This window comes from Piliocolobus tephrosceles, chromosome 8 (genome assembly GCF_002776525.5).
Source record: "Piliocolobus tephrosceles isolate RC106 chromosome 8, ASM277652v3, whole genome shotgun sequence".
NCBI lineage: Eukaryota > Metazoa > Chordata > Mammalia > Primates > Cercopithecidae > Piliocolobus > Piliocolobus tephrosceles.
Genome location: NC_045441.1, coordinates 130694852 through 130715914, shown reverse-complemented (window position 1 = coordinate 130715914; position 21063 = coordinate 130694852). Strand labels below are relative to the sequence as shown.

Here is a 21063-nt window from a genome sequence, read left to right as displayed (position 1 = left end):
AGGGTGGATCACTTGAGGTTAGGAGTTCAAGACCAGCCTGGCCAACATGGTGAAACCCCATCTCTACTAAAAATAGAAAAAAAATTTAGCCCAACATGGTGGCACACACATGTAGTCCCAGCTATTAGGGAGGCTGAAGCAGAAGAATTGCTTGAACCTGGGAGGTGGAGGCTGCAGTGAGCCAAGATCACGCCAAGATCACACCACTGCACTCCAGCCTGGAAGACAGAGTGAGACTCTGTCTCAAAAAACAAAAACAAAGAAAAAAAACAAACAAACAAAAAAGAAATAAATGGGATGCCCCTGGGTCACAGGCCAAGGTGGGTAGCAGAACTGGTGTCAGAAGCACTAAGCCAAAGGAATAAACTGAGAACCATGTGCCAGAACTAAGCAGGAGCTAAGCTATCGTTAACTGCTCAGCCATGGGAGTTAGTTGGGAAGTTTTGCCAAAGCTCACCAGCCAAAATGATGGGGAGACAGATCAGAGCTGGCAAAAGTGAGGACAAGGTCCGCAGTGATACAGGAACAATCTGAGCCCAAATCAGATGGAAAAGGCTTCTGACATGGCTTGCTGCTTTGAACCACGTATGGCAGGCCTCTTTTGTAGTTATGTTGAGTCAGTCTTAAAACTATACTTTTCCAAGCTGTCTTATTACATGTGAAAGGTGAAATAAATAAAAGGCTCAGACCTTAGACTGCCTGGCAGATCCACATCTCCCTTCCCACTGGCGGTCTCTGAAGTCCCTTACAACCCAGTCACCAGCGGCACCTGGTTTTAACTTCCACAGTGCTGAGTATGTATTATATCAAGTTTACTCACAATTACTAGCATTTATTGAACCCTTAAATCTAGCAGATAGGATGCTAACAGCTTTCCAGTTATATCAGTTAATCAATCCTTCAGTGACCCAATGAGATACTGTTATTATCCCCATTGTACAGATGAAGAACCTAAGACACAGGGTCACATTGCTAGGAAGCGTCAGTTCAGTCTGACTCCAGAGACAACTGTTTTACTCCACTGCCTCCTTTCTTATGCTACTTTTTATTAGCAGACTCTGCTACTAAAAGGACCAGAAATGAGTGAGAGACTATTGCAGGTAAACTGCTGACATGATAAACCGAACAACCTGGAACATAATCTTCCCCAGGGAAGCTGGAAAGCTTGGTAAAAGCAGTTGAAGAGGAATGAGCAATCCTTAAACTGTCTTTACTTTCAGCAAACAGGGTCATTTTCTCCTCTGCAATTGCTCTTCTGGAGTTAAGAGCAGTCCCTGCTGCTCTTGTCAACTGCTGCAACCTGCTGTGGGGAAATTATGCAGAGGGGAAAAATATCACAGACTTCTTTTTCTTTGAAACTTGGGGGAAGGGAGAAAAAGAAGGGGGTGGAATTCTCAATGGAGAAAAAAATTATAAATACAGTAAAAATGGAATAGACCCTCCAAATAAATATCTGATGTCAAAAGACAAACTAAGAGTAGTTATCAAAAGGGGTCAGATAAAAAGAAATTAAAATATGCAATTTTTCACAAATCTGTTACCAAAAAATATTTGTTTGCTATTCATACAAAATGTCAAGAGAAGCAGTATCTGGGCTAGAAAAATATGATGACTCCAAAATCCATATATCATCCCTGAAAACAACCATGTGGTTGTGATCCCTTACAAAGTGTGCAGAATGAGAATGGAACATGAGGGACACCAACATTCATAGCAGGAAGACATCTAAAGGTACCTAAAAGGATATGGGCCAAGAAAATCAAATGTGGCATGAAAAGTATCCCTTTCATTTAACAACTAACAGGCCATTAATGACCTCATCAAGAGCAGGTTCAATCAAATGACAAGCCATTTTACTAAGCTTATTCTCAAAAGGAGGTAGGACTGCAAGTGTGAGATACACTTCTGACGATGGTGTCAACGGAAGATGAGAGCAGGTCACCAAACACATGGGAATGCAGACTTGAGTGAAGATGTATGAGCTAGGAAAGATTCTGACAAACAGAGGAGAGAGAAAGCGCAAGTCTGAGACTAAAGATGTAAGTGAGGAAATGGACAACCAATGGGAGGTGAAAGAACGGGAAGCGTCAGAGGGGCTGACTAGGAGGATGGCTGCCTCAGCCACTGAGACAGAGGGAAAGGATGTCAATATGCACTCTGGGGTAACTGCCCATGTTTTTCATATTCTCTTTGAACTAAGAGTTAGGTTGCCTAAGAATAAGTATAGAGAAGATAGAGTGGGTAAGGCAATTCGTGAGTATTTCAAAATAAATTTTGTAGAAATTGAAAGAGTAACCTATGAATTTAGGGTATAATTTCCTTCAGAAGGACTCAACAGCCTAGGTTTGTGAATTCCGAGTGGTCAGTCAATAAGGTTGATATTTGCCCTCTGCACACTCATCCTTTCATTCTCATTTGTTCCATCTTCCATAAGTATGTGTGTCAAGTGTCTTCTATGTACTGGGCCTACAGGACAACACTGAGCAAGAAAAACAGCATCCCTGCCTGTACAGTCTTATGATATAACAGAAGAAACAAACAACAGAAAATCACTAATAGCAATGAATAATATATAGGAGGAGTTCATAGAACTATGGAGAAAATGTAAGAGGATTGTCTAATCCTGACTAGAGGGGATAAGGAAGGCTTGCTTAAAGAAATAACATTTGAGACTTGGAGGAATGATAGTTGCCTAAGGAAGAAGAGAAAGTCAGAGTGTTCCACGGAGAACAACATGTGCAAGGACATTCCAAGAAATCCTGAAACAGAAAGAACATGTCACTTTGGAAGATAGGAAAGCTCCATGTGTTAAAGTATAAAATGTTGTAAGTCCAGAGATGTATGCAGGGGCCAAGCACATGTAGAGCTGGTAAGAATATTGTGCTTCGAGTCTCAAAGCAATAGCAATCGGTACTTACAAAGGATTACTCTGGCAACAGTGTCCAAAATAGATTAGAAACTGGCAAAGTAGGTGCCAGAACAGTGAGGAGGCCATTATTAAGGACCCAGGCAAGAGATGACAGTAGCATGGACAAAAGCCATGACAGTGAGGACAGGAAAAAGAAACTCAATACATTAAGAGATGTAGAGGGTGCAAAATCCTTTATAATGTATGACCTGGATGCGGGGAATGAAGGAGGATAAAGGATGATGCATAAATTCCTAGTTTGGGAATTTTTTTTTTTTTTTTTTTTTTTGAGACAGAGTCTCTCTCTCTGTCACCCAGGTAGAGTGTGGAGTGCAATGATGTGATCTCGGCTCACTGCAGCCTCTGCCTCCTGGGTTCACGCAATTCTCCTGCCTCAGCCTCCCGAGTAGCTGGGATTACAGGCATGTGCCACCACATCCAGCTAATTTTTATATTTTTAGTAGAGATAGGGTTTTGCCATGTTGGCCAGGCTGGTCTCGAACTCCTGACCTTAGTTGATCTGCCTGCCTTGGACTCCCAAAGTGCTGGGATTACAGGTGTGAGCCACCACTCCTGGCCTAGTTTGGGAAATTGGATGGTGAGTGGTACCAATTACTGGGAAGGAACAGGTTTGGCAGGAAAGTTTTTTACTTTATTTTTCATCTGTTAAGTTTGAGGCAGCTGTGAAGCATCCAGATAGACAAGAAAGTAGCTGACTGTATATACAGGTCTGGAATTCAAAAGGTCTTTATAGGGACAAAAATCTGGGAGACGGCTTCATATTGCTGGTAACTGAAGACATCATGAGTGATGAGATCATGCAGGAAGAGGATATAAAGTGAAAAGAAGGCCTAGGGCAGAGTTCTAGAGAGCTACGCCTCTAATGCCTGAGTAGAAGGGAAGAGAAGAGTAACAAAGGAGGTTGAGCACGGTGGCTTACGCCTGTAATCCCAGCACTTTGGGAGGCAGAGGCGGGAGGATCACCTGAGGTCAGGGGTTCAAGATCAGCCTGACCAACATGGAGAAACCCTGTCTCTACTAAATACAAAATTAGCCAGGCGTGGTGGCGCATGCCTGTAATCCCAGCTACTCAGGAGGCTGAGGCAGAGGTTGCGGAGAGCTGAGATCATGCCATTGCACTCCAGCCTGGGCAACAAGAGCGAAACTCCGTCTCAAAAAAAAAAAAAAAAAGAAAAAAAAAAGTAACAAAGGAGAAGAAGAAGAAACAGCCAAAGACAGAGGAGGAAAAACAGGATTTGGGGAGTCAAAAGACAAAAAAGTGAAGCATTTCAAGGAGAGTCAACAGTGTCTAAAGCTGAGTGGCTGATATGGTTTGGCTGTGTCCCCACCAAATCTCATCCTGAACTATAGTTTCCGTAATCCCCATGTGTCATGGGAGGGGCCCAATAGGAGGTAATTGAATCATGGGGGTGGTTACCTCCACGCTGTGCTCATGAAAGTGAGTGAGTTCTCACAAGATCGGATGATTTTGTAAAGGGGCTTTCCCCCTTTTGCTCAGCACTTCTCCTTGCTATCATCATGTGAAGGAGGATGTGTTTGCTTCCCCTTTTGTCATGACTGTAAGTTTCCCGAGGCCGCCCCAGCATGTGGAACTGTGGGTCAATTAAACCTCTTTCCTTTATAAATTACCCAGTCTCAGGTATCTTTATTAGCAGTGTGAAAACAGACTAATACAGTGGTCAAGAGGAATGCAACATAAAACTGGTGAAAATGATTATAATGAAAATTGGAGAGGATGTGGCATGAGTGGGAGATAGGAAAGCAGAGAGAACCTATTCAAAAAGTTTTATCAGTAGAGTGTGCTGTCATGCACCTATAGTCTCAGCTTCTTAGGAGGCTGAAGTGGGAAGATCACTTAAGCTCAGGATTTTGAGGCTGCAGTGAGTTATGATCGCATCACTGCGCTCCAGCCTGGGTGACAGAGTGAGATCCCATCTCTAAACACAACAAAAATGAAAACAAACCTTTAGTTGTGAAAATGAGAGGAAATGAGAGATTAAAAAGCCCAGGAATGATGTGAAAAATGGAGTTGAGGAACGTATGATGTGTTGGATCAAGGAATCTATGATATGAAAAAGATGAAAAGCAAGGAAGAGTGATAGATTGGGAAGAAAACAGAGGAGCCAAGGGACAAGAAATCCTAATAACAATGAAGAGCAGAAGTAATGGAATGAAAAAAACTGGAATAATAGAAGGCCGTAATGACAGAATGGGATACTGAAGTTCCATATTTCAGAAGTGGAACAGGGGCAAGTGATAAAGTTTAGCATTCAACCAATGAGAAGGGGGTGAAGTTGGAAGAAGGTGGAGTAGTCGGTCAAAGTTGCAGATACAGGAGAAGTCAAGGAAAGTGGGGGTAGATTGTTAGGTAGGTCATCCACACGGACACTCGGGGTGTCCAGGAAGATAACAGGACTTAGAAAGTGACATTGATAAGCCAGGCACCAAAGCCTAAGCTGAATGTAACCAAGATCCCAGAAGGCTGGAATATTTATGGTTTTTTTAGATAGCCAGATATAAGGCTTGAAGGATGGAAGATGTATAAGATGGAAGATAAATGGTTTGGAACAGCTACTGAAGGGCCAGGAGAATCCCAACATCCTTACACCCCGATCCCATTTGAAAGGACAGAGATGGGAGCAAGATGACGGATAAAAGGCAGGGCTAATGTGCATTGCATCTCCCACCTGGACAGACAGAACAGTGTGTGGAGAATCACACTGTGATCTTTTGTTCCAAGAACCACCACAGTAATGTACCAGGAAAACTGAAAGAATTCACAGATCCTTTGAAAGAAGCAACACGCTGTTGCAAATGCTGCAAGACAGATGAAAAACTGTGATTCCCCAAAGTGTGAGGGGGGAAAACCTGCCTCTGAACACACATCCCTACCGGGGAATTTGAAAATCCAGATCATGGGAGAAGGATTTAACCTTACACAGAGCTGGAACAAATGTAGGGAACTGTGTGAAATAAAAAAGTAGAAGCAGCAGCAGGAAGAACCTTGTAGGCACACCCAGTCTCCAGCTCAAGCCCACAGATGCCATCCCCAACTATATCTTGCAGGAGCCACCAACGTTGTGGGCAGACAAGTGTGGAGAGTGTGGCCTGAAAGCCTTGCCTGCTTTCTCAGCGGGGAAGCTTATGACCTGGGGCAGGTCTGAGTTCTGCCCACAGCTGCCTGGATCTAAACTTGGCACTGTTAGCAGAGCACTCTGAAAGTGAGAACAGCCTCACTAAATGCGTGGGAGCTGGATGAGGCCTTTCACTACCAGCTATCCCCTACTTCCCTGGTGAACTATACGGCACAACAGAAGCAGCCATAATACCCTCTGGAACATAACCCCACTGGCCTGAGAACCACCTCCCCATACGCCACAGTGGCCACAGCAAGCCCTCCCCAAGGACAGTCTTAGCTCAGACCCACCTAACCCTGCCCCCACCTGAAGGTATTTCTCTATGAGCCCTGGTAGCTGAACACAAAATATAGAAACTCTTGGGAGTTTTATGGCCCCACCCATCACCTGAGAAACCAGAATATTTGCCCCAACTTAGGGCAAGTTCAAATCCCACTATGACTACCGCAGTTGGTGTTCTCTTGCAAGTGCCACCTCCTGGCTGAAGGTCAACCAACTCAGGCCATTACCACAACTCATGACAGAGTAACACTGCTACCAGGAAGGAGAAAACAACAACTAACATCACTGCCTGCAACATCCTGGCTAACCAAAGGTCTTGAGTCTATCCCTGTGACAACTTCACTACTTGCATAACCAGCATTCAAGAAAGCCAGCACACTAAACCTATCTACAGCCAAAGATCCTCACAGAGTCTACATCATTCACCTGCCACTTCCACCAGAGCAGGTGCTGGTACCCATGGCTGACAGACCTGAAGATGGATTACATCACAGGACTCTTTGCAGACATTCCCCAGCACCGGCTCAGAGCCCGCTATCCCTGCTGGGTGGCTAGATCCAGAAGACCAGTAACAATCAATTGCACTTTGGTTCTCAGGAAGCCCCATCCCTAGGAGGAGCAGGAGAGCACGACATCAAGGAATCACTTCATGAAACAAAAGAATCTGAAGAGCAGGCCTTGAGTTCCAGATCCTTCTGCTTGTGGGTAGTTTCTCACAGCACAGACAAAATTGCAGCACTGGACGCAGTGGGAAAGTTTCCACCTAAACCCCAACAGGCAGGCAGCCTCTGATCACATAGGGCCTTGGAGAAGAGGTCCTTGTTCCCTACTGGCACTCCACTGCAGAGGAACTCAAACAAATCAGCAAGAAAAAAGCAAATAATGGCCGGGCGCCGTGGCTCAAGCCTGTAATCCCAGTACTTTGGGAGGCCGAGGCGGGCGGATCACGAGGTCAGGAGATCGAGACCATCCTGGCTAACACGGTGAAACCCCGTCTCTACTAAAAAAATACAAAAAACTAGCCGGGCGAGGTGGCGGGCGCCTGTAGTCCCAGCTACTCGGGTGACTGAGGCAGGAGAATGGCGTGAACCCGGGAGGCGGAGCTTGCAGTGAGCTGAGATCCGGCCACTGCATTCCAGCCCGGGCGATAGAGCGAGACTCCGTCTCAAAAAAAAAAGCAAATAATTCCATCAAAAAGTGGCCTAAGGACATGAATAGACAATTCTCAAAAGATATACAGATGGCCAACAAGTATATGAAAAAATGCTCAATATCACTAATTATCAGGGAAATGCAAATTTTAAAAAAATGAGATACCACCATACTCCTGCAAGAATGGCCATAATTAAAAAATAACAGATGTTGGCATGGATGTGGTGAAAGGGGAACACTTACGCTGCTAGTGGGAATGTAAATTAGTGCAACCACTATGGAAAACAGTATGGAGATTCCTTAAATAACTAAAAGCAGAACTACCATTAAATCCAGCAATCCCACTACTGGATATCTACCCAAAGGAAAAGAAGTCATTATATGAAAAAGACACTTGCATATGCATGTTTACAGCAGCAAAATTTGCAACTGCAGAAATATGGAACCAACTTAAATGCCCATCAACGAGAGGCTAAAGAAAAGGTGGTATATATACACCATGGAATACTACTCAGCCATAAAATAAAATGAAATAATGGCACTTGCAGCAAACTGGATGGAGTTGGAGACCATTACTCTAAGTGAAGTAACTCAGGAATGGAAAGCCAAACACCATATATTCTCATTTATAAGTGAGAGCTAAGCTATGAGGACACAAAGGCATGAGAATAATATCAGGGACTCTGGGGACTCAGGGGGAAAGGTGGGAGTTGAGTGAGGAATAAAGAACTACACACTGGGTACAGTGTACACTGCTCCGGTAACAGGTACACCAATATCTCAGAAATCACCATTAAAGAACTTATCTACGTAACCAAAAACCACCACCTGTTGCCCAAAAACTATTAAAATAAAATGTGTAAAAACCACAATAATAAAATGACCTGATTGGGGGAAAAAAAAAAGAAGAAGAAGAAGAAAGGACAAGGCAGCTTCCACTCAAGAAGACGACAGGGTAAGACTTTCTCATGGTAAAAACAAGTTTGGTATAAAGAATGTGAGCACTGTTCTGTGAAAAGGTTGGGGATATATAGGCAAAAAAAATGGGGGGAGGGCAACAAAAGAAAAAGTATCACAGCATAATAAAGGCCATATATCATGAGCCCACAGCTAACATCATACCCAATTTTGAAACACTGGAAGTTTTTCTTCTAAGATCAGGAATAAGACAAAGATGTTACTCACCACTTCTACTCAGCATAGCACAGGAAGTTCTAGCCAGAGCAATGAGACAAGAAAAAGAAATAAAGGTATCCAAATTGGAAAGGAAGAAGTAAAATTATCCCTATTCACAGATGACATAATCTTATATATAGAAACCCTAAAGATTCTACACCAAAAAAGAAAAAAAAAAAAAAAAAAAGCTGTTAGAACTAATAAATTCAGCAAAGTCGCAGGATACACACCACACAAAAATCAGTTATATTTCTATATCCTAAGAATGAACAATCTGAAAAGGAAATTAAGAACACAATCCCATTAACAATTGTGTCAAAAGAATAAAACACTTAGGAATAAACATAAGCAAGTAGGTAAAAGACTTACATGCTAAAAACTACAAAACACTGCTGAAAGAAATTAAAGAGGACAATTAAATAAAAAGACATCCGATGTTCATAAATTAGAAGACTTAATATTGTTAAAATGTCTAAACTACAAAGCAATGTACAGATTCAATGCAATCCCAATGACATTTTTTGCAAAAATAGAAAAAACTATCCCAAAATTCATATGGAATCTCAAGAAACCCCCAAATATCCAAAACAATCTTGAAAAAGAACAAGGATGGAAGCCTCATACTTACTGAATTTTAAAATATATTACAAAGCAACAGTAATCAAACCAGTGTGGTATTGGCATAAATACAGATATACAGACTAATGAACAACAGAGAGCCCAGAAATAAATCCTCATCTATATAGTCAAATGACCTTCAACAGGGATGCCAAGACCACACAATGGGGAAAGGACAGTCTCTTCAAGAAATGGTATTGGGAAAACTAGATATCCATATGGAAAATAATGAAGCTAAACCCCTATCTTGTATCATGTAAAAAAATTAACTCAAAATCTGTTAAAGACCTAAATGTAAGACCCAATATAAAACTCCCGGAAGAACACACAGGGAAAAGCTTCATGACACCGGATTTAGCAATGGTTTCTTGAATATAACACCAAAAGCAGAGGCAAACAAAAGCAAAAGTAGACAAATGGGCCTTAACCAAACTAAAAACAACGTATATCAAAGGACACGATCAATTGTGTAAAAAGGCCAGCTACAGAATAGGAAACAATATATTCCAAATTCTATAATCTCACAAGGGGTTAGTATCTGGAATTCACAAAGAACTCTTACAAGTCAACAACAACAACAACAAAAAACTCAATTAAAAATGGAAAAAGGACTTGAACAGACATTTCTCCAAAGATTTTTAAATGGCCAACATGCATGTGAAAAGATGCTCAACTTCCTTAATCATTAGAGAAATGCAAACCAAAACCACAATGACATATCATCTCACACCCATAAGGATAGCCCATATCAAACAAACAGAAAATAATGAGTGTTGATGAGGGCGTGGAGAAACTGAAAACCTTGTACACTGTGGTGGGATTGTAAAATGATGAGCTACGATGGAAAAACAGTATGAAGGCTCTTCAAAAAATTAAAAATGGACTACCATAAGATCTAGCAATCCCACTTCTGGGCATATATCCAAAATAATTAAAAACAGGATCTCCAAGAGGTATCTGTACACTCAAGTTAATTGTAGCATGTTTCACAATAGTCAAGAGGTAAAAGTAACCAAAATGTCCATTGACAGATGTAAAGGCCATACCTCTTTAAACGTAAAGAATGTATCTTTACATTTAGAGATAATATAGGCCGGGCACGGTGGCTCACACCTGTAATCCCAGCACTTTGGTAGGCCAAGGCGGGCAGATCACCTGAGGTCAGGAGTTCGAGACCAGCCTGGCCAACATGGTAAAACCCTGTCTCTACTAAAAATGGAAAAATTAGCCAGGCATGGTGCACGCGCCTGTAGTCGCAGCTGCTTGCGGGGCTGAAGCAGGAGAATCACTTGAACCTGGGAGGCAGAGGTTGCAGTGAGCCAAGATCACACCACTGCACTCCAGCCTGGGTGACAGAGCAGGATTCCATTTCAAAAAAAAAAAAAAAGAAAAGGTAAAGATAAACATTATGGACATTATAAGTGAAATAAGCCAACCACAAAAAAATAAATACTATATGATTCACTGACACAAAGTATAAAGTGGTCAAATTCCTAGAAACAGAAAGTAGAATAGTGGTTGTCAAGGGCAGCTGGGGTGGGGCAGGAATGGGCAGTTGTTCAATGGGTACAGAGTTTCGGTTTTGCAAGATGAAAAAGTTCTAGAGATTTGTTGAACAACAATGTGAATATACTTAACACCATCAAACTGTAGATTTACAAATGGTTAAGGTGAAAATGTTTATGTCCCGTGTTTTTTCACCACAATATTTTTTAAAAGGCTAAATAGTACCAAATCATGCAAGAGAACAGTCTGAGAAAAAGAAGAGCAATAAGACAACAGGAGTTTGCATTTGCGGCAGTAACATTGAATGTCAACGGTGGAGAAAGAGCAAAATGAGGCCTCCAGGCTGCCACCACACTTCTGGCTCAAGCTGTTTCAGATCCAATTTAGAACAAGGCCTCCAATAGTCCTGAAGACTTAATGGTCCTTTTTTAAAGTCTCAAGGTTACATGGGCAAGAACTTATCATGGTTCCTCTAAAGACATCCTGAACAGAGTACACAGTTCCTCAAATCTTCACCTAGTCATAGAAACAGCAGGAATCCTCAGTGGGTGGGAATTTCCCCCGACTGACCTAGTCATGACCTAGATTGGATGCGCCTGCAAAGGGGCCTTGAGGACTCAAGTGTAGTTAGAAAAAGGAGAAGCCAAACATTCCATGCTCTATTTGTTAAAATATCTGCTCCACCCTTTTCTTAATTACAAATTTTAAACTTCTTACGTTTGCTCTTTTCCTTAGATGCTGGCTAATGGAATTCGAGCGTCTGGCCTTGACAATACTTAGAAAGAAAAGAAGGGGAATATATTCCAATTTTTCCACAGCTGCAAAAAAAGCAGACATCATGTTGTATCATAAAGTTATTCTCACAGTGGTGAACTGAGAGTGTTCACAAAATATCAACATGTGTCTCTTTTCCAATGTGGAGACTTCTAGTTCAAAGAGCAATTGTTCTGTTTTCTGTTCAACAAAGCAGTCATTTAAGACATCTGGATTTTAGTGTTGCTACATACTTAAAATGTAGTCCTTAATCTCCAAAAGACTGCAATTTGATTGGCTGCCATCATAATTTGTATAATTTTTATATAAAAACTTATCTGTTTATTTAAATCTTATTACCATGTTAAACTAGAAGAGGAGCGTTGGCACTTTCTTCTCCCTCCATGCATGAAGACTAATAAAATCCATGACTCCTCTGAATTCTTTATTTAAACAAAAGGTTTGAAAGCCTACTTCTCATTTAAGTCAATGTAGGCTAATGGGATAGATGAGGATAGTCACAGGGGATAGAGGAACAAATTCAGTAAGTGTCCCTTGATGACACATCAAGAGACTATAGTAAGAAACAGAAGGAATAAAACGCCAGGGAGACATGAGTTCCAGTCCTTGCTTACTACTGTGAAAGGAAAATAAATCTTGGGGCCCCAAAATCACTAAGCTAAAGGAAAAAAGTCAAGCTGGGAACTTCTTGGGGCAAAAGTGCCTCCCATTCTTTTTTTTTTTTTTTTTTTTTTTTTTTTGAGACAGGGTCTCACTCTCCCACCCAGGCTGGAGTGCAGTGGCCTGATTTCAGCTCATCACCCAGGCTCAAGCGATTCTCTTGCCTCAGCCTCCCGAGCAGCTGGGACTACAGGTGTGCACCACTACTGTCTGGCTAATTTTTGTATTTTTGGTAGAGATGGGGTTTCACCATGTTGGCCAGGCTGGTCTTAACTCCTGACCTCAAAGGATCCACCTGCCTTGGCCTCCCAAAGTGCAGGGATTACAGGCATGAGCCACCGCGCCCTGCCGCCTCCCATTCTATTCAAAGTCATCCCTCTGCTTACTGAGATAAATACACATCTGATTGTCTACTTGGGAGAGACCAATCAGAAACTCAAAAGAATGCAACCATTTGTCTCTTATCTACCTACGACCTGGAAGCTCCCTCCCTACTTTCAGCTGTCTCGCTTTTGTTTCAAGTTGTCCCACAATGACAAAAAATTGGTTTTTGTCCCAAGACCAAAACCAATGTTCATCTTACATATATTGATGTGTCATATCTCCCTAAAATGTATAAAACCAAGCTGTGCTCAGACCACCTTGGGCACATGTCATCAGGACCTGGTGAGGCTGTGTCACTGGTGCACGTCCTTAACCTTGGTAAAATAAACTTACTAAATTGACTAAGCCCCATCTCAGATTTTTGGTGTTTACACTACTAACTTGGGAAAGGACTTCTCTTTCTCTAGGATGTCTTAATTTCTTCAACCATAAATGTAATGAATAAAAATAGCTTCCTTTCTGATCCCTCTACTTTATTCTCTATCCACTGGATATGAGTATACATGTAGTTCCAGCTCTGGTTACAAGAAGTCTTTGTTTTTGCTTTGAATCGCATTTATTTTTCTTTTACACCATGTTTTATAGAGATAAGCACAGCTGAACAAGATTTTAACCCGAAGCTCTTTGGGGCTGTTTCGCTGTGGGTGCAAAGGTGGGGTGGGGCTGTCAGATAATTACCAGTGTTTTCCATAGAGCCAATGGCCTCCCCAGGTCAGCAGGCAGAGCCCAGCTGTAGTTTTCTTCCAATGGTTTCGAAGCGTTTTAAAGAACACCGTCATCTTCTAGAGATTTGCTAGGTTAGTAGAGGCAGAAAAAGAAAAAAAAAAATTTATCCATGATCTTCATGTAATGTCCCTATTACTCTATCTTCCATTCTTTTATCCTCCCCCACTCTTCTTCCCACTCATTCCTCTACCTCCTTACCATTTCTCCTCTGGCCTCAGCTTATCTTCTCCCTTCTATTCCCATCATCTTCATCTTCTCAACCACCCACACATCCACCTTTCTTTCTTCCTTCACGTATTTCCACCTAACCTATACTTCTTCCCTCTCTGATCACTTTTTCCTCATTGTAATAGAAGGAAGAGGGATGGGCCAGAAAGAGAGGATGGGAATTCCAGGCTTCCTCTGGTTTTTCTGACTCCTTACAGCCTCACTGTACCACTGTTTAAGAGTATACATTTGTCTCTCCATCATAAGCGTCCCAAAAACACAATAATAATACGAAGGGCGAGTTCAAAATAGAAGAAAATACCAGGTCCTCAACGGGAAAAGAAACAGAAAACATGTATAGAAAACTCAATGAAGAGGCAATGCACATGGCTATCTAAAAATGTTCAACTTCTTGAATAAAGACATGCAAATTACAGAGATCATTATTGACCAAAATAATTTTTTAAGTGATCGTATTCACTGATGACATAATAAAATGATAGACACTCATACACTCCTTTAAAGAAGGCAAATTAGGAAGACTTTACTAAAAAACAGAGTGACACAACAGAATATCTTTATTCTTCATGACACTTATTATTTGATGATGCTTATATTCACTTGCTCGTTTATTAGCCTAATCCTACTGGAATGTAAACTCCATGAGAGTAAGGACATTGTTCTGGTCACTGCTGTATCCCATGCCTAAAGTAAGATCCGGCATACAATAGCTGTTTAAGAAATATTTGTTCAATGAATAAGTTAAATAGCAATTAAATATTTTTTTACCCCAAATTTGTACTGATGTGGAAAAAACCCAAAACATAATGTTAAGTAAAATTAGCAGGATAAAAAGCCATATATAATTGGCATTATCCCAATTATGTTCAAACATGAGTATAAATTAAAAAAAAAAAACAAACCAATACAATTAAACAAAAACAAATTTTTTTTTAAGACAGGGTCTCACTCTGTCATCCAGGATGGAGTCCAGTGGCACAATCGTAGCTCACTATAACTTCTGGGCCCAAAAAAATCTCCTGCCTCAGCCTCCCGAGTAGCTGGAACCACAGGCACGTACCACTACACTTGGCTAATTTTTTGTTAGAGACAAGGTCTCACTATGTTGCCCAGGCTGGTCTCAAACTCCTGGCCTCAAGCAATCATCCCACCTTGGCCATCCAAATTGCTGGGATTATAGACGTAAGCCACTGCACCTGGCTCAAAAACAAAATTTTAAAGTAGATCCCTCTAGGTTGTGGAATGGTGGGTGATGTTTATTTTATTTTTAAAATTGCAATGTACTTTCTAAGTTTTTGAAAATGAACTTATTTTCTAGATAAACAAAAATTTAAGAAAAAATTTTTTATGACTATCTGTTAGTGAGGTATATAGACCAAGAAAAAAAAACTGTTTCTACTTAAAAGTCCAGTTCTTTTATGACTCCCTTTAAATCTCATTGGTTAAAATTCCTCTCAAGGGAAGAAACATCCTTATCGAAAGCAGCAGTGAAGCCAGTGCCAGGGAGACCATCTTCCTGTGAATCCCATACACCGTCAGGCTGACACATGATTCCAAAGGCCCAACTAATTATTGAACTCCTCCCCATCTGACCATAAATCACTCCTTCATTCACGAGCCCTTTCATAAACACCTATGTGGTAGGCTCTGTGCTGAGTGTGAGGGCAGAGAAGAACCGGTCTCATTCGTTCTCAAGTAATCACAACTGTCAAACCCACAATGCTAACACAATTATACAATTACGATTACAGTACAGTGAGATAAATGAGTCAGCACAAGGCTCTGTGAGAGTCTGCAAGAATGAACCTAACCTGGTCTAGGGCTGAGGGGGTGACGCACAGTCAAGGAAGTCTTCCCTGAGCCCTGAAGAATGAGGAGGAGTCACTAAAGTTACGAAGGAGCTTTGTGGATGCTATTGTCTGAATGCTGTGTTCCCCAAAAATGCTGCTATGGAAGCCCTATCCCCAGTGAGATGGTTTTAGGAGATAGAGCCTTCGGGAGATAATTGGGTCATGAGAGTGGCTCCCATGAAAGGGATTAGTGTCCTTATAAGACTAGACTCTACAGAGATGGTCTCTCTGCATTGTGAGGATACAGCAAGAAGAGAGATATCTACAAACCAAGGAAGAGGGCTATCACCAAGCACTCAACCATGCTGGCACCCTGACTTTGGACTTCCAGCCTCCAGAACTGTGAGAATTAAATTTCTGTTGTTTAAGCCACCCAGTTTTTGGTATTTTTTTTTTTTTTTTTTTACAGTAGCCCAAACTGAGAGTGTACAAAGGCATAAAAGACAGTAAAGCGTGTTGAGAGAAACATACGTAGGTAGTGAGGGGAGAACTAGGTTCATGGCTGAGACCCCTATAACAAGAGCGAGATTAACAAGAGAAAAACATACATATTTATTTAAGTAAGTTTTAGGTGACACAGGAATCTTCATAAGAAAATGAATACCCAGAAACAGGTAAATTCACGTATTTTTATGCTAGGTTTGATGCAGAGTGGATGGCCATGGAGAAGTATGACTGGAAAAAGGGGCTATGATCTAACGGTAATATGCTAGGGAGAACTTAGCAAGGCCTGTTTGTTCAGATTCTTCTCTGTGTACCTGTGTCTTCAAAGATAAGGGCATTCCTTTCCTCGATCCTATACTCATAGGATGAGCACCTCTCACAGGAGGGTCTTATACAGAAGAAGGTCAAAGAATTATTTCATGGCCTGCTTCAGGGGAGAAGAGTGGAAAGCCACAAAGTGACTTTCCTGCTTCAGTTGTTTCCTCTAATGCCAACGAGTCATATTTTGGGGCAGTGTGTCCTGTACCCCATCAACAGCAGAGTAAAAATTGGAGTGTCTAGAACAGGGGTTCACAACCTTTAGTGCAGAACTTGTTAAAAACACAGAATCCTGGAAACTGCCCCCTCCCCAAAGAGTCTCACTTGTTTTGGAATTAAGCTGTCATCTTCACTTTTAACAAGTACTCCCATGTTGGTTGTAATGGAGGTCACCACTATACCAGACTTTGAGAAACAGTGGTTTAGAGATAAAGGATTGAGGACCGGGGGGGATTAGAAAAGACCTTGAACCCACACTAAGGACTTTGGCTATTATTTTGAAGACAATGAAAAACCTTTAATGAGCTCTAAGCAGGTGGGTGATATAATCATATTTGAACTGTTAAAAGACCACTTTGTAGCAGAATGAAAAATGAACTGGAAGAAACTAAAATTAAAGCTAAAGAGAACCGTTAGGAAGTTATTGCCATAATCTCTAGGCACCTAAAAGAACAAACCAAGATAAAGGATGGATTTGGAAAGCTTTAGAAAGTAGAAATTGGCAGCACTTGGTGGTTCATTGACTGTAGGAAGTGAGAGAGGAGGAACCAAGCCAGGTTTTTGTGCTTGGGTGACTGATTGAATAGTGATTTCAATCATTTAGATTTGAGTGGTAGGTTTGTGGAGAAGAGTAGTGCGGTTTAAGAGATACTGAATTTGACATGCCTGTGGAGCATCCAGGTGGAAATGTTTTTCTCACTAGACAGTGAACCCCTCGTGGGCAAGTTCTGTCTATCAATCTGCAGCACCAGAACCTAGTAAAGCGCCAGAATGAATGAACCAACCATCCCATCAATGGATCGGATACTATTGGCCCCATTTTGCAAAGGACTATGCTGAAGTCCAAGGGACGGAGTGAGGGAGGGTTCACAAGTTAGCGACAGCTCTGGGACTCGAACCTAGGACAGCTGACTCCCGCAGTGACCACGAGATAAGCGCGAGGCCCTCCTCCGCCGCGCCGGCCAGGCCCGCACCCCCTACCCTCAAGCCGCGCAGCCGCCTGCACCCACGACGCCGGATGCTTGGGTACCCGAGGCTCTCGGCCCAGCGCGACTCCAGAGGCTCCGCCCAGCGCCCCGGGCCCCCATCCCGACTCCCACCCCGCTCGCGCGCCCGTTCCCAGCGCCCCGCACTGCGCTCCCCGCCCGGACGCCGCTGCACTCACCACGGCTGGTCCAGCTCGCGGCTCTGCCTTTCCTGTGTGCTCCCTCCAGATTCCCCGGCTCGTTCAAGGGAAACCGCTGCCGCCGCCCTCGGGTTCCGCCGCGGGTCTGCGAGCGCGCGCGGGCCGGGCCGGGGGCGGGAACCGGCTCGGATGCCCAGGGACGGTGGGGGTGGCAGGGCCTGCAGCCCTGAGGCTGCCTTTCCCCGCGTTCCCTCGTTGATTGACTCACTCTTCCTTTCATCCATCCATCCTTTGCGCAATAATATTTGATGGGAAGTCTGCCAAGCACCTGGAACTAAGTCGGAAAATAAATTAACTAAATGAACAAGGCCATTGGAGATGGTGCTCCGTGCCACGAAGAAAATGAAACGGGTGACGGAAGGCAGGGCGGGTTGGGGGAGAACTGCGTGAAATTAGGCGGCCTGTGCTAGGCCTTCTGAGAACGGGGCCATTGGTCTGAGACCTGAATGTCAAGAAGGAGCAGCCGAAGCAAAGATCCAGGGGAGAGAGCCTGGAGAGGGAAGGGCCTGTGCAAAAGCTCAGAAACCTGGGGCAGTCTGGCGAGTTGCAGGCCGGTGTGGGTGAGGCAGAGAGAGCTAAGGAGAAGGGCCACGCCAAGCGAGGAAGCTGGAGAGGTGGAGACAGGCCACCGCGGCCAGGAGTTTGGACATGACATTAAACAGGGCGAGAAGGCATTGAAGGGGTGCAGACAGGGGCTGGTGGGACTGGTTTCCATTTTACACAGCTCTCTGGCCACAGGTGCTTGATTGGATTCTAGAGAACAAGAGAGCAACGGAGAAGCTAGGCCAATGCCAACCTCCAGACAGTTTACACTCTGTACTCGCCCCCGAGATTGGTGTGGGGACCAAGCCAGGTCCTTCTTCCTTCCAGCATTCAGTCAGCCAAGTTTTTTTTAAGACAGGGTCTCACTCTGTCTCTCAGGGTCTAGTGCAGTGGCACAATCTCAGCTCACTGCAACCTCTGCTTCCCGGGTTCAAGCAATTGTCATGCCTCAGCCTCCCGAGTAACTGGGATTACAGGTGCGTGCCACCAAGCCCAGCTAAATTTTTTTGTATTTTTAGTAGAGACGGGGAGGGGGGGGGGTCCGCCATGTTGGCCAGGCTGGTCTCGAACTCCTGACCGCAAGTGATTCGCCGGCCTCTGCCTCCCAAAGTGCTAGGATAATATGCATAAGCCACAGCACCTGGCCTGTCAACCAACATTTGAAGGTGTGCTAGGCCCCTGCAACAGGCACTGGGGGTATGCTCAGCTACAACGCCCTTCATAGTTCCTGCCCCATGGCGCTTGAGTCTGTGCATTTCCTACGTGTAGACACGCATCTTACCTATGTCCCCCTATGTGAATGCTTCAAAACAAAAAACAAAAAAAAAAGGCGGTAGGGGGAAACATTCAATGAGGTTATGGTGCAGTAAACCTATTCCTTATGCCAGGGTGCACCAGTCCTCATTGGGTCACACTATTTAGTAGCAATAATTTTCTAGCCCTCTCTCCTGAGTCTCCACCTGTAAACTAGGGGACTGAGAACATTATCATTTAAAAAAACCCTTCTAGCTTTAAAATGTTGTCATAGAGTATGGAAGACCATTATTTTCAGTTCTTCTTTTCCAACTATCTAAAGCGTTTGTGTGTGGAAATAAGCTGCTGAACTGCTCACCTGCAGGCTAGAAAAATCTGAGACTTGATGCTGATGTTCCAAGGTTCAGACTCAGCATACGCTTTAGGGCTTCAGCATGAAAGTGGTTGCCCAAATAAGAAAATGTCAGCTTTGATGAACTTGCCGTAATTGTCCAATCAGAACAATCTAGAAAGAATTTTTTTTAACTTCACACATATGTATGCTTTTTGGTGGTGTTGTTTTGGGGCTGATTTTATTTTGTTTTGGATTATATGAATAGGGAGTTCTGTACTCATTTCCGTTCTTCAGGGCCCCTAAAGACCAGATCCATCATTGCTGGGACATCTGCATCACATGTGGATGTGAGTTTGACCACATGGAATGTGCTCGTGCTTGTATGTTTGCCTGTGGATTTTCCCCTAGAGCCAGAAGGAATGCAACCCTGAGGACCATTTTAGACTTCTGACCTCCAGAATTATAAGATAATAAAAGTTTGTCGTTTTATGCTGCTAAGTATGTAGTAACTTATTACAGCAGCCACAAGAAACGAATTAGTACACACTGTCTTAGAATATGCTTCCTGGAGAATTCGACCTGGGTGACAGGTTGATATTTCAATACTTTTAGTGAATCAGTATTTAAATTATTTCTGTCCACCATTTATGAAGTCCCACACAAACCTCCAGTGTCCCCATTCCTCCTCTCTGCCCATCCTAATCACATCCTTCCTGTATAGCTCACCTTCACACAGGCTTTCCTGATAGCCACATCCTTGTTGACCTGCCCCTCTCTTGAATGACGGTAATATTTTTAGTCTGCATCACTTATTTCTGCTATGCATCATGTATTTTTATAAGAAGGATGGAAATATAGGAGATTAAGGGAATCTGAATACACACCTGCAGGCGGATATGTAGGTCGGAGTGTTGGAGACCTATACCAATTCTGCTGTCTTCCAAATCCCATTTTATGAGGGAGGATGCATTCAGATTCCAGCATAATCAGGCTCAAGCTTTAGCCATCCCTTAGTGGGTTCCTGCAGCCCAACAGAAACCTGACAGTCTGACTTAGGCAGCACCAAGAGCTTCTGTTAGGCTGGGCATGGTGGCTCAAGCCTGTAATCCCAGCACTTGGGGAGGCCGAGGTGGGTGGATTGCCTGAGGTCAGGAGTTCGAGACCAGCCTGGCCAACATGGTGAAACCCTGACTTGACTAAAATTACAAAAAATTAGCCAAGCATGGTGGCAGGTGTCTGTAATCCCAGCTACGTGGGAGGCTAAGACAGGAGAATCGCTTGAACCTGGGAGGCAGAGGTTGCAGTGAGCCGGTATCGTGCCAAAGCATTCCAGCCTGGGCAAGAGCAAAACTACCTCTCAAAAAAAAAAAACCTCTTAGTCAAGGACTAACACAAGTTCCCTCTCATAGTCAGAGAGTCCTGGAGAGCTTCCTCTGCTGATCCATGTTAAGGATCTACAATGCCAGAGAAGACTCAGGTCTGACACTCTGGCTCTTAGATGCCTGGAACAGTGCCTCAGGCACAGTCGCTGAGGCTCAATGGCACATTCATGCCACAGAGAGGACTAAAGACAGATCCAAATGCACATAGCCAGAGAGAACGGTTTGGCTTATGTACTTCCTTTTCCATGTGCCTTGTTCACTATCGCTGACAGCTGAGTGAGGTTCCCAAGGAGCAGAAAAGTTATCCCAAGCAGCTATTTGGAATTTGCCTTGGTCTTCAGCTTTACCTGGGATCTTCAGAGAAGAACATTTTTCACTGTCAAGGATAGGGACTTGTGTCTCTTTCCACATCTAACACATTGCCACATATAATACTATCCTTTTTGCATATTGAAATAAGTG

General features: G+C 43.2%; 1 protein-coding gene across 4 annotated transcripts in view; it reads right to left on the bottom strand.

The window, feature by feature from the left end:
- Positions 1-17804, bottom strand: part of AGK (acylglycerol kinase) — a 103678-nt gene extending 85874 nt beyond the window's left edge. For 2 of the 4 annotated variants that reach the window (XM_023184979.1, XM_023184976.1), the window contains exons 1-2: positions 17569-17804; positions 13297-13411 (exon numbers count right to left, since the gene is read on the bottom strand). In XM_023184979.1, coding sequence (XP_023040747.1) covers positions 13297-13397 — 101 coding nt within the window. In that variant the 5' untranslated portion in view covers positions 13398-13411; positions 17569-17804. Of the gene's footprint in view, positions 1-13296; positions 13412-13542; positions 14400-17302; positions 17474-17568 lie in introns of those variants that run through there. The other 2 variants (XM_023184978.2, XM_023184977.3) reach the window with 2 other exon arrangements.
- Between the last annotated feature and the right edge of the window lie 3259 nt (positions 17805-21063).